We start from the raw sequence: 14638 nt of genomic DNA on the forward strand, positions 1-14638 counted from the left end.
ATATTACTTAAAACTAATTGATAATTTATAAATAGTTCGATTGACCTAAACATTAATTTTTTCCAATTGAATATTATTACAGAAATGTTTTTTTTCGTGTTTACCAAAGAAAATAGTCAGATTGAAGCTTGTGTCAATCTTTCCATAACAACAAATAGTTCTTAGAATCTTTACACGAACCAGCTTGTTGATCGGTAATTGTTTGAGGAACACGAAAATCCTCGAAACCAGCGCCGCCAGATATTACTACAACCTTCTTATGATTGACATCTGTCGATCTTATTTTATTAGACTTTGCCGAGTAACGATTCACTTTCGATCGTCCTATTGAGGAATTTGGTATTTCGTAACACATAATAAACCGTACGTGTCCTGTATGTCCATGATGCATACCTACGCAAAAGATATTCTCTCGTTATTAAATTTTTTCAAGACAATTTTTATTATATAATTTTTCTGGGTTTATTCGTTGATACGTTATAAAATATATACATGTAAGTTTATCTCAATAAAATTAAATTATTTCGTATATATTTTTTATCAATATTCAATACTCACCAGTTATTACTACTGGTTGCGATAATTTCTGAGTTGACGACTTTATGTGAGGAATTGGCAAGGTGAGCAGCACACCGGCGCTGGTGCCGATCCAAAGTAACTCGCCACAAACAATCAATGCAGTGACTTTGAGACAAGCGGCCTTGTGCTGTCGAATTATCTCATCACAGTCTGCAAATTTAACACTTCAATAGATCTTAGAATCATGATCAGAGGTTTATTTTAACGAGTTTAAATATAAAGATCGTATAATGTACTTTTATACGTTTTAATTTGAAAAAATAAGATAATGAAAAAAACTTTTTTTCAAGTTAATAGAGAAGTTCGAAATAGTATACATGTATTTATAAGTTCCTATATAAAGTTATATAAAATTTTAAAGTTTCTCCCCGTTCGTCTTCCTTAAATTAGAGAAATTAATTTGCGTGTCGAGCTCTAAAATGATTCAAACTTGTAATTTAAAATACAGAAAAAACAGAATTTAAAAGAATAAACTTACTAATAAGCATCTTATTTGCTGCTGGTACAATATTAATATCTAACAAACATTCATACGACATAGCGTGATACAGTTTTATCGTCCCACTGTTGTGTAAAGACAACCAGACATCGAAGTTTCCTGACGATGCCATATATAAAACTGCTCGATCAGGTTCATTACTTGCCGTAAATGTATATTGAATAACTAATGTGTAAATATTTAAAATTTTCACAGTGTTATTGCAGCCGCACCAAATCTTGTCTTTCACAGCTACCATTTTCATTACTGGTGCGCCAATGGACACCGTCGTCGGTTCTGTGTTCCATCCAGCTTGAACACAATAAAAATAAAATAAACCGGAATAACAAATGAAATTTTATCACACAAAAAAGCTATTTTACTATTGCTTGTAAAAAAAACAAGAAAAAAACCGGTTGTTAAGTATTGCAAAACTTACTTTGGTCACGTATAAATACGTAAATATTTCCATTTAATAAAGAAACAAAAACCTTGTTATCTGCATATCTAAAATTCAATGTTATATACATTAAAAAATATGTAGATTATAAAAACAAAACTATTCCTGTTCTTTTTCAAATTGTATGATAAATTTAACCAAATTAAAAATAAGTAACTTACACAATACACAAAACACTAGTATCATATTTTAATTTTACTCGAGCCTGTATTCGAATTACATTACTGTTGCACATATAGATACAACCGTCTTCAGTTCCTAACCACACCATAGGTTGATTTGCATCTTCGTCAGCTTCAATATTTGTACTGTCTAATTTTGAATAATGTGAGCGTGGAATTGATTCGTCCGAGTCTGAATTGTCGGAGCTCGAACTACCGCAGAATAAGTAACATTATATATGTACGTATATTTTAAATAGTTTTGTTATTTATATGCTAGAGAGTCGCAAATGTTGCGAGACAAATATTACCTGTCTAATAATATTTCATTGCTATTCGCACTTGTGTCCTGCATCACGTCATTCTTCTTTCTGAAGCACAAGTTTGAACTGAAAGAACATTTAAATTATCTGTCCATAGATTTATTTACTTTTTTTTTCGATTAGATATATTAAAGTTTTTTTGATTGAACAATATTAATGTCAAGTATTAATCTATTTTATTTCGTTAATTTTACCTAGGTGTATATGCAGGTATTCCAGCGATACAAAGTATTCTAGAATTGCTGATTCCATTGGATGAGATTACCTCCGGACTCACATAATATGCTGGATTTAGACCCAACACACATACATAACCGTCCTTATTATCGCTGTTACATACCCATACATTGCCTGTACCTTGCCAATTTGTTAGTGTGGATGCCGCGCAAGTGAATTCAAGACCCGCTCGCATTTTAATGTGTAGCGGTTCCATGAATTCAGGGCGTGGTCTTTTGTCAGTCAATAGGGCTATAAAACAAAAATAAAACTAGAGAGATTTAATTTATAAGAAATAAATTTAATTTTATAAATTTAATTTGTAAGAAATATGCAGAGGACAGAATTTATAGTGAATTGAAGATGTGAAGAGAAATCAATATATGTGTATAAAATTATATATTTAAAAGTATGTGATAAGATCATATTTATTCAACACTAATGAAATGTAATGTTTAATTTCTGAAAAAAAAAACAGAAATTTTATTTACACAAAATACCATTGCTCACCTAGCTTGTCTTTGGCTTCGTTAAAGCTTTTTTCCCAATTCATACATTTCGAAGGTGCATCAAACATGACGGTCAAAGTTTTAAACCCTTCTCTATAAAAACGAAAGATTTGCAACAACGATAAATCTCGTTACACACACTCGTAATTAAAACATTCAAAAATTTAAATGCAAGAATTTATATTTGCACCATTTTATAAAACTTGCATGTAACTTTGTGTGTTGTATGTTAATATATTAATTATTATTAGTTAGTTAATATATTAATTACTAATAGAAATACTCTAATATTAATTACTAATATAAAAATATTTCATTGTTAAACATATTTCTTATTGTCATTATTTTCTCTATATTTATTTAATTCTTATGAAATATGCTTACTCGGTGCAGAGTACTAGTTCTAGCGATGGTAACTGTGCCTGTGCAGTTTTCTCAGCCAGTAGTTGCTGAATTTGATTTAATGTATTTTTTATGACTTCTTCTAATTGTTGTTTAGGAGAATGTATGGTAGTGGTTATTTCTTGTAGTTGATTTAGTTTTTGACAATCTTCTCGTAATTGTTCCACTTCTTGTTTCAAATTTTCATCACTTACTGCAAATGAACATCAGAATAATCTCAAACTCAAAATAAGAAATAACTTATCAAATCAGTGTTTTTTTAATACCTTTTTTTACTTCGAGATCGTTTAGCAAAATCTGCATAATCATTTTATATTTTATATCTGTACGATATTGACTGTTCTGCAGACAAGTTCTGTAAAATTTTAGTTTTTGCGTTTATATTTTATTTTAAGAAGTTTACCACATGTTTATCGCTTATTTTCGTCTTTAGCACAAAAAAAAAAAAAAAACAAGTCCTGAGAACTTTATAATATATTATATATCGCAATTTTTTAATATTTTTTATGTCTTACATTACAATACTGCAGATATTACTGTGTAAAATATACTTACGGAGATGTTCTTCTTATTGGGCCGCTACTACGTTTGATACTTGCAATTACAAGAAGATCCGAAAATAAAAATAATGCCCGTTCTTTTCGCGTACTCGGGTGTGACGCTATAGTTACCAGATCTTGACGTAGAAACACTCTAAAAGAAAAGCCGAAACTGTGACAACATATTTGAAGTATATTTTCTGTCACATTGCTTTAGTACCATAAGACATTATTATGCTGAAAAATGGTTGAAAACTTTGAGTGTAAACATTCTTGAAACGTCCTAATATGTTAGGCATAACTATGTGTTAAACATAGTTTGGATTTTCGACTCGTTACTCTGATGTTTCCTCTCTTAATATTACTTAAGATATTATCTGTATTTTACGAACGACATGAAATTATAGAAAGAACTCGGTTCGTGTTACCTGTCAGTCGTTATTATGTTGGTAAGTCCTTGGACAAGGGTTTGTATCTCTTTTAATAGATTTTGTTGTTGTTCCCATTCAAATGATTTTCTCTCTCTACAATCTACTTTCACAACCAACTTGTGGATTTCTTTCTGAGCTGTTTGGAGCAACTGGAAATCCGGATGATTTTCCTCCGTATGTTTAAGCAATCTTTGAATTAGCATTTCGTATCGTGGAAGTCGCTGGATGGGTGCAATGAGTAAATTATCTAGTCCCAATTTTCCACTGTGTTCCTTTCTCATTTTCTAAGATAACAAAATATGATAATTTTACCTTGTAAAAGTGTATTATATATTATGATTTATTTCATATTGATTGAATTTGTCAGAGAAATTGATTTTAAAACAATTGATTTTTTAAGATTGCGAGCAGTATAAGTGATCATGATACTTGTGGTGTGTCACTTATAAGTGTAACAAGTCTAAAAAGTAATCTTTTCAAAATTACAGTTTGTAAAACAATTTATTTCGATTACACATTATTGTTTTTTTCTCTCTCTCTCTCTCTCTTAACTTTTTATATAAAACTCTTTTCTCCTTAAAATAACATTAATATAAATGTTATTTAATCAATTTAATCAAAATATAGTTTGCAAAACAAATTGAAAAATTGATCCATGTTTATCATAATGTTATAACCATCATTTGTAAGGAGAGAAAATGATGTAAGTAGACAAATGTACGTGCACATACCTCTAAAAAACGAGTGAAATGTGGCTCTGCTTGATATTTTCGGATTGTTTCTTTTGCAGTATTCCAATTATCCAAGAATTGACAATATATTTCCGAAACTTTCAAATTAGTAAACTACACAGAAAATCGCAGTATAATTGCATTTATATCTTTATATCTTTATATGTAATTATAATTTTTGTTAACATTAATTTTTACACATAATTCAAAAATTTCCTAGACCAGAATACTTTTTTAATACATAGACTTTTAATAAATATAAAATTATTAGATATGTAATTTAATTTGATGTTTTTTTTTACAAAATTCAAACTTTATCCACACAAAAATCACATATATTTAATATAGGTTTAATTATTATAATGAATTTGTTTTTTACACTTTCCTTTACATACACACACACACATATAATTTATGTATATTTATATGTGGTGAATATGTATGTTTGCGCAATTTTTGCATCAATATAAACTTACCACTTCAAGAAAAATGTCACCAACAGTTTGCGTGTGTCTTAATCCGTTAGTAAAACGGTTTTGTACTTTCTCCAGAAATTCTTCGTGTAATTCTAAAAGTTGTGGAATCTAAAATCCATAAATTCGTTTTTCTTCAATAACTCTAGTTTTAACCACGATTAAACACGAGACAGAGAGAGATATATAAAAATAATTGAGTTAATCGAAGATGGTGAAACTGGAATTAAAGGGAATAAAGTGCAGCTTCATTTATATTATGTACGATTACATAGATAATACTTACTTGAAAAAAAATTATGTCGACAATTTGATTATCTATTACATGTTCGTCTTCTTCTTTCAATCGTTTTATATATTTCTGAAATATATAAATCAGATATTATACTCACAATAGTTTTCACATAAAAAACTGATTAAGCTTTTTATATAAATTTTGACGTGTATTTGTATATTGTGTGAATCTCTTTTAGTTAATTGTGAAATATTTAATGCGAGCTCATATTGTAACTCAATTTCAATAATAATTGTTTACCTTAATATCTCTTAATCTTTATTCACGTTTATTTCCTGCATGTTTATCAAAGAGTAATTAGAAAAAATGTGTACGTTATGAATTATGAATATAAATTTAAGGTTTAATTTGAACATAAGGTTTTATAATTTTCAAGAAACTATAGAGTTTTCTACACTAAATAGAAAATATTCAGTATTTAAATCTATCTACTTTTCTTTTTATCTTCTATATACAAGAAGTTTAATATAAATAATCCAATATCTCCAACTTAATTTAAATAATAAAACGTACTTACTTGTAAAATCTGTAGAGTATTTACATAAGATGTTTCAGTGTGATAGAGTTCCAGAATAACTAATATGCGTTGATCCTGTAACATAGAAACAATTATTTTTAACAAAAGAGAGATTCTTAAAATTGAAATTGTAAATCTAATTGTATATCTTTCTTTTATCAATTTTTAAAGCAATAATTGTCCAATAATTTATATAAACACAATTTTATTTTGTGTATCTTTTATTTATATTTTCTTATCTATAGAATCAGTACTTACCACTCATTAGTATTATATATTTCGAGACATCCTGTATGTACCATATATAAATATATATCAAATCAAATCGCATATTTCAACAGATTCCTGAGATCATTTTGAGATAAGATTATCCAAATTTTTAATATTCCTAATATTTGTCATCGATAATGTGCGCAACAGTATATCCGACAAATGTATCGCGTACAATAATTCTTAAACTCAAATTTCAGTAGATACACTGTCAGCAACACATATTTTCGCTCGTGCTTTACTCGGTCCGGATGAGGGGCGCGCGCGCTTAACATATTTATACTATTATATATTCTCAACACGTATGCGCGTGCAGGCGCGAACGCATAGTCATACACAGATATTTAATTTATTTGTTATTATATAATATTATTATATAATATTAATATAATTACTATTACATATTTTGAATAGTAATATAACAATACATATATATAATACAGGATGTCTGAAATTTTTTAACAAAATTTAAAGACAGATGGGTTCAATCTGAACAGAAAGATCATGCACCATTATGCAAAATTTGCAATAGTGTGATTAACATCTTAAAAACTATTGCAAACTATTGCAAAGTTTGCAAAATAGTACATGGCACGGCTTACCGTAAAATACGCAATAAAATACGTAAGATGTAATATATTCTTACTAACAATGTTATTATATTGTTATAAATATTCTCTTTACATTTATATAAATATAATATACATTTTTCTTATATTTTTTAATAAAATTAATTACTTATTATATTAGAGACTAAGGATACAAAATGTGTCGAACAACGCATTGCAACATATTTTTCCGTCCCACTTTGCAGACTGCGGACTGTCGGATATAAATATTTATCCGGTGTGGTTAAAAAATATGATGCAAAGCACTTAAAAAGTGCACTACAGCATCACGATATTCACACCATTCACATGCATAAAACTAAATATATATATATATATGTTTGATATATGATATCAAATCCATCTGCTTACAAAGAAATTAATATACAAAGAAACTAAAATACAAGACTAACGGATTACCTTGAAATCACCGACAATCATTTCACCGACAATGTTTATTTACCGACACATTGAAATCACCGACAATGTTTTCATCAACAATGATTTCACCGACAATGTTTTCACCAACAATGATTTCACCGACAATATATATATATTTTCTATCGTTAAGGCAAACATGCATAAAGAATCAAGTAAGCATACAATAAATCTGGTCTGTGTTTTATGATAAAAAACATAATGCGAGATAAATTTAAGCAGTTTCTTTACATGTATAATTCCTTTACTGTGATTTTATTTTCTGCATTTATTTATTTATATACTAACAATAAATATCAACATCGCATAGTGGTATAAAAGAAAAAAAAACTCAACACATAGGATGCCATAGAGATGACTGCTTCTCTTTCTTCCTCTTCCCCTTTCTCTTTCTTTCTTTCTTTTTCTTTTTCTCCTTCTCCCCTCTCTCTTTCACACATACACACATATACGTTCACACATACACAGAGAAGGAAATAAAGTTGTTACGAGATTTGTTTGTAAAAAAGGAAGAACCTTATAACTTTTCTTCTACTATGAAATACATAAAGTATGTAGAAAAACCAAGATTTATTAAATAAATATAAACTACATGTATAAATAATTTTATACAAAGAGTATCCGTATAAAGTTTTTTTTCCGAAAGGATTAAGAATAGCAAGAAAATGTTTTTTACAAATTTTATGCTTTGTTAGAATCTCTTAACTGTCCGTCAGCGAATTCATTCTTTATTTTTCTTGCGCTATGATTGAGTTTTGCTATCAGATTTTTAAATAACAAACAGAATTGTCATCGATTTTTTAGGAAAATGTTAAAAGAAGCCTTTCTTCGTAGGTTTAAACAAATATATAAATTTAAACTAATATACAAATTTTAATATTTTTGGACAGATATCGTGTGACATAGCAAACAACGATTTAAAATATTCTTCTTGTATTTTTGACAAGAAGTTTGCATAATTGTTATCGCGCTTCTTATTGTTCATCTCAAGAATGTTAATCTTTTATTAAATGTAGAGCATTCTAGAGCTAACCACTTACCACAACGACACACAGCCCGACTGCTGGGGACGGAATATTATTTTCGTAGAAATATTGTACCGCATATAACAAAATTATTAGTTTGAGTTCTAATTATATAAAACTTAGTAAAAATTAAATTAAACAATTTTGTGTTGCTATATAAGATACGTACAGAAATATAAGTATACAACACCTGTTGTAAAAGTTAATCATTTCTGTTCGTATAAGAAATACGAGCCGAAAGAATTTATCAAACACATATGTGCATCCATAGTCCATGCTGACGATATTTGTTGGACACGTCAAGCACTGGCAGATAAATATTCTTTTCTGTTTAGCAAGATTAAAAAGAGATATAAACTACAAAAAGTTGTAATAACTTATAAACTTTTCATTATTGTTTCATATATTATAAAATTATTTGTAAGTAGGTTATATCATGCAAACTATATTACAAATTATATATATGTATATATATTTTATAATTTATTTATGTCTAAGTTATTAAGATATGCTAGAAAGACAATGCACAGAGATCTTTAATCATTCAATTTAGCTAGTGAGAAAAGTTTTTTTTTATCTGACAATGAGATGACTTCCACCGTTATATGGGTAAGGTAAAGATATTAATAATACGATAAAAAAAATTGTTATAAGGTCGATAAATTTTTCTAACTCCAATTTTATATTCACACTGACTTTGAACATTGAAGTTTTTTATGTGATAAGAAAATTAGATTTGTACACGCATATAAATGATTTTTAGTACATGACATGACAATTTTTTTACAAAACAAATAATTCTCGAGAAAAGACGATTGGACTGTTTGCGACAGAATAAAATGTAAACAACTGCACATTAAAATGACCAAACATCGCAAAACTGTAGACAGAGAAAAATGAATATAACCGCGTGTATATTTGCGTGTTTGTTTGATACTCTCTATCTAAGATAAATATCTCAGAAATGATCATGCACACACAAATAACTCAAAAGTTGAAAAAAAAAAGATATTAATAATAAATATACATATATTTTGACTTACACTTTCTTCTGCTGCATTTGTAGATCGTGTTAAAACTTCTTTAGACTTCCTTGCGTCGGGAATGGTCTGGTCTTGATTGGGTGTAGACTCTTCAAATTTAATATTCTGAAGAACTGAAGGACGTTCCATGTCGAGTGTGAGAGTAGCAGTATGCGATTGTGATATTTTGGTCTTTGATGTCTGTTTAGAAGATCCGCGGGAGATCTTTTTCTTGTACCTTGATTTGAAATTGGAAGACATAAATTTACGAAACTTTTTGAAAATGTTTGGAAAATGTTCTGTACTTACTTTTGCGAAACGTGAGCTTCGCAGTCAGAAAAGTCGCTCGATGTATGTGAATCTTCTTTGAGTTGCATATAGATGATGTGGATATTAAGAAAAAACTTGTAAATTTCATTTAATATACATACATACGTAAAAAGATATATTTATATTAGAAAATGTGAACTTGGAAAAAACTTGCAAATAATATAATATTATAAATATTAAAACTTTCTGTGGAAATAACTTAATATTTAAGAAAAACAGTATAGATTCTTTCTAGTATTTTTTTTTATAAGTGTTGGTCAGTTTTTCATTTATTTTTATTATTAAAAACAAATTTCTGTATCATGAGATCTAACCTTTTTGAGAGTCGACGGGTAGAACGACCGTTTCAATATTATCAACTGCAAACTCGTTCATCTCTGGAATGAAATATTTGCAAATATCGCTTGCATTTATTGTAGATTGTATTACAAGTGTGCTAACAGACCTTCGACGGAGCCGACGGGAGGTTTGTTGACGCTCATTTTCAACATTCTTGGATTTTGACAATTAAGACTATCAAACATCAACCCGCTTGGAGCGCGACGACGCGGCAAGGTGTTTGCTCGAATATGTTTAATCTCAGAACAATTGGATGTGTGCGCAACTGGTTGAGTTTTGTGTCGGTACGCTGATGGAAGATAAGCGATGAAAACAAAAAATCTTGATCAATCTTTTAAAACGACAAAAAAGAAATTCACCTTGATGCAAGTCCACCTGACAGAAGGACGTACTCCTATATCGCGTACTAGTTCTGCGAAGGGTAGGCAGCTCGCGCAACTCCGACATGCAGGATTCTCGAATTTCTCTGTCGCCACTAGTATCAACGTTATCGACGGCAGCCGATTGATTTGAACACATTTTGGTATTACACGTAGTAGTAGAACTAATCCCGTAATCGCTTTGTTGTCTCGAACATTTCGTTTTTGTCATACTAGCGTTCGACTCATGCTTTAGTTCGTCGACGTTATAACATCCCGACATATCTTTCATCTAAACGTTCATAACAAACGTTCAGAATAAACGTTTATTTTAATTTAAAATATTATTTGTGTACATTTCATATACACTTGTTTCATTAACTTGTCATGTATTTAATTTTTAACCTCTGTTTAATTGTTTTGTATTTAATTAAATGTTTATTCTTTACTTTAATTTGTGAAATATTATTGTGTTTATTTGGTAAATACAAAGGATTTAGATCTTGTCCGTTTGCATTTTTTTTCTAAAAGCCGATCGTGCATCACTTCCGATACAAAAAAAAAAACACTATATAGATAATTTTTTCCGTACAAACATTAGAGTCGTTATGATATTGGGATTCCTTACCTGCGGGTTATTTTGATACAATGGCAAGTGTCTGTTCAGTGAAAAAGAGAAAGTTTGTTTTTGTGACGATTCTTTGGATAGTGGAGCACGTACTGATCCTTTGAGTCTTTCAGTAAGCTCACGAAGTCGTTCCGTCTTTTCGCTACGAGAACCGGAATAGGACTTCTTGCTACTTCCGTCTTTATCTCCGTTCTTGCGCGGCGTGTGAAATTGGTCCTGCATCGCTCCTGGTTTCTTCAATGGCACACAAACAAGAATAAATTAAATCTCTCTCAGTTCTTATCTCTCAACTTGACGTCTAGATACGTATAAAAGAATCATCGCATGTAACCCCGTCTTAAAAGTAAGTTTTGTAAGAAATACTCTTTTCTCTCAACGCACAAAGTAAACGTCTATTTTCTCGCTTCTGACGTCATTACCTAAGATGAGTTGCGAGAGAACTATCGGCCTTAAAATTTCTTTCTTCTTAATGAGGAACTACTGACTGTGCTCATATAATTTTGTTTATAAAAATTCTTCCGTCAAAACGTATATAACATACGAGCATGTGTATACTACACCTGTGAGGTCCTTAGGCCGTATCTCGTGTCACCACGAACCACATATCCACCTGTCGCGTCTGCTCTCACAGCATATCGTCCTTTGAAATTATTCTCTTTTATTCGTTGAAGATCAGTATTCTTTTCGTTTTCGTTAGACATTTTTTATTTCATTCCGTCTCGCTGAAGTTCACGTAAAATAAAAATAGTCGTTAAGCATCAAGCTGGAGGATGCAACATGTGTATCAAATAACAAAATAGAAAGGATAAACAAAAACTTTTCTGCGTTACGTCGCATGCATAAAGTAATTTATGCAGTCCGAGCAATGTTCTCTAGAGCGTCCTGCACACACCACGACCATCTAACTAGATTCGTCCTATGGAATAGTAATAATCTTATTTTGAATATAATATATATATGCAAATATATATGGAAAATGTTGCTGTAAATATTCGTACGAATGTACATATCTTCATAAATGTAACTGACTTCTTTTTGTTTAAGTCGTATCTTACCGTCGCGACGAATGGAAATTTGCGAGCTGTTTTTTTGACGCAAAAAGCCGAGTTGTGTGAAGATTAATCCTTTCATCACTGAGAAATGTATAATAAAAATATTACCATTTGTGCTTATGTATGTACGCGTGTGAGTAGGTGGGTGGGTAGGTGGTTTGCTAATTCATATCTCAAGAGAACAAAAAATTTTATACATTTTACTCTTTCGAGAGGTCGGAAAATGCTGCGTGAAAATATTCACTTCCAATGTAGAATTTTGCTCTTTGTGGAATCTTGAAAACCTATGTAAAACTATATTTATAAGATACGTTAAACGTTCGTTTGTTAAGATGCAAGTTTATGATCTTAGGTACGTACATTTTAAATGTGGAGTGCAAATTATATGTATTTCAACGCATGCGCATGCGATCACAGCGCATGCTCACGTCGCCACACAATCTGTCGGGATGACAGATTTCCTAACCTGAATGGTCGGCAACTTTAACGCTTAATAACTCGATTTGCGACACAAACCGACACTTTTTCTTGTCAAATTACTTCGTTTTATGCGCAATCGCGTCAAATGAGCATAAGTTTATCGATATTTGAAGTCGAGTAGTTACTCTAGTCACCCACTTTGATCAGTGGTGATATCAATAACAACGGATTGATGAACAGCACGCGTCGCGAAGAGCGATTTGTAAAATTGTCAATCGTTAGACTCACTCAATGTGAGTACAAATACACATTTGTGAGTAATCGAGACATAAGAGTGGATATATACCTGCGAAGAACGAAATTAACTGATCGCATTTGGATCGGTCAAATAGATTTGCCAATCGATCTATCAATTGGTTAATTTTGCATTTGTGTTGTTTGTTCGTAAGTAATACCTACGTAAGTACATACCTACCTTTAAAGGTCGCGCAGTCTTACAAGCACAAGTCTCTCTCTTTTTCTCTCTCTATATATATGTATACATATGTGTATATATATATATATATCAGATAAAGAGAATCGACATTACAATAATGACGACGATATGACACGCGATCGCGTTTGCACTTATAACTTCACTTTGCGAACGTACGACTGTGGATCGACAATTGGCCGTCCAGCTGAGCATAACGACAAAGCTGGACTAATTTGATAGGAGAAGTCATAGCGTGTATTGTATTTAAAAGCATACAAGAGACACTCCACGAATGGAACTCCACGGATTGGCACGCGAGAGAGAGGACTGTCAAGGTCTGATCTAAGCGAGGGGATTTCTTTTTATATTCAGTTCGCGTTAACGCACGAACTGTTTTTCAGCAACGTACACAAATGACACAGTGTGACCACAGTGGTAGTAACTCCCAATTTTTACGTGCCGCAAATATACGCATGCGCGTCCATGGATATCCTGACCAATGGACATTTTCTGTTTCATTTTCTCTAAACTATTTTCATTGCCATTTAAATGTTCATATGACGTTTACCTGTGGCGGTAAAAGATCTTACGTTTATAATTCTATCTGGCTGAAACGGAACTTCGCAGAAAACGACGTTCTTTGGCCAAATTTATGAAAAATTTGAAGATCACAAGATAATATTTATAATCAAGTTCATTTTCATATGTACAGAATGTTTTCTTTGATAAATGATCAAAATAAAATATTTGCGAGACACTGCGAGTCGAGTGTGTTACATTAAGAAAATTTATTTTCATCAATCAAACATTTTTAAGAACTAAATTGAAAAATCCAGCTCTCTCTGTACGTAGATATAATGTTGTATAGACTAAATTTAAAAAAGTACACGAAAATAATTAATTCTTTGATAACATCGCAAAATCAAATAGTGCAGATGTACCTAAAGTGCAGCTAACCGCAGAAAGAGTAAAAAGGATAAATTGTGCGATCCTTCTCTCTTGTAACAACCAACTCGTCGCTCCAGCGAACCTTTAAGTTAGTCAGAGATGGTGAAATGGCCGTAATATTGTTGTGAGTTAATGAAAAGCAATCATGCCGACGAAGATATTTGTCGTGAGAAATAAAAAAACACACTTTTGCCCAAAACATTGCACTATCTTAATACCACGTTTTGCTTTTAGAAATTAAACAATCTATATCCGTACGTGTGTTTGTATACACGTTTATACACATATACATATATATTATACACAAGTACCTCTGTCCACAAGAGGAAGAGATGGCACGGTTATTATCAGACACCCTATATACGTATATATATATATACATATATATCATATATATATATATATGCTGTAAACGCGCAAGATGGGGTTGAAAACTACGCAGTGGCGCCATCGTGTACTCGATAGATGGTTTCGGAAGGGGCAAAGCGGGGTGTCACTGACGTCATGCTCGGCAATGTCCGCTGCTACTCGAGTGACCCGATCTCGCCTGAACAGGTCAATGTCTGAGAAGGAGGTATCGAAAAATCCAATGGTCGGTGTGGTGTTGCCG

The 14638-nt window shown here is 31.1% G+C and overlaps 1 protein-coding gene across 9 annotated transcripts; it reads right to left on the reverse strand.

The window, feature by feature from the left end:
• Window positions 1-35: 35 nt before the first annotated feature.
• On the reverse strand, window positions 36-14326 carry LOC109852650 (rho guanine nucleotide exchange factor 17-like). 9 transcript variants are annotated; one of them, XM_020423997.1, is made up of 26 exons: window positions 13081-14326; window positions 12383-12951; window positions 12189-12266; window positions 11694-12049; window positions 11134-11367; window positions 10506-10797; window positions 10253-10435; window positions 10122-10184; window positions 9787-9841; window positions 9499-9715; window positions 6115-6189; window positions 5589-5663; window positions 5306-5413; window positions 4830-4943; window positions 4096-4382; window positions 3684-3821; window positions 3395-3483; window positions 3111-3321; window positions 2728-2819; window positions 2196-2469; window positions 1990-2067; window positions 1679-1891; window positions 1497-1564; window positions 1058-1369; window positions 559-729; window positions 36-393 (listed from the first exon to the last, which is right to left on the reverse strand). In XM_020423997.1, exons 4-26 carry the CDS (start codon window positions 11832-11834, stop codon window positions 134-136), a joined length of 3750 nt encoding a protein of 1249 aa, XP_020279586.1. In that variant the 5' UTR covers window positions 11835-12049; window positions 12189-12266; window positions 12383-12951; window positions 13081-14326; the 3' UTR covers window positions 36-133. The 9 variants fall into 9 exon arrangements, with proteins under 9 accessions (XP_020279586.1, XP_020279584.1, XP_020279585.1 ...); XM_020423995.1 differs by having other exon boundaries at window positions 11694-12469; window positions 12546-12951; XM_020423996.1 differs by having other exon boundaries at window positions 11694-11855; window positions 11964-12951.
• Between the last annotated feature and the right edge of the window lie 312 nt (window positions 14327-14638).

This window comes from Pseudomyrmex gracilis, unplaced genomic scaffold (genome assembly GCF_002006095.1).
Source record: "Pseudomyrmex gracilis isolate BER0280 unplaced genomic scaffold, ASM200609v1 scaffold_32, whole genome shotgun sequence".
NCBI lineage: Eukaryota > Metazoa > Arthropoda > Insecta > Hymenoptera > Formicidae > Pseudomyrmex > Pseudomyrmex gracilis.

What these genes read in the sequence shown, in the direction of transcription:
- LOC109852650 (XM_020423998.1), bottom strand. Translation starts at nt 11,834, where the DNA reads ATGTCTAACGAAAACGAAAAGAATACTGATCTTCAACGAATAAAAGAG. An exon ending in TCGACATAATTTTTTTTCAA is followed by an intron (nt 5,414 to 5,588) that starts GTAAGTATTATC and finishes TATGGATTTTAG; the next exon opens with ATTCCACAACTTTTAGAATT. An exon ending in GCAACCAGTAGTAATAACTG is followed by an intron (nt 394 to 558) that starts GTGAGTATTGAA and finishes TCTTTTGCGTAG; the next exon opens with GTATGCATCATGGACATACA.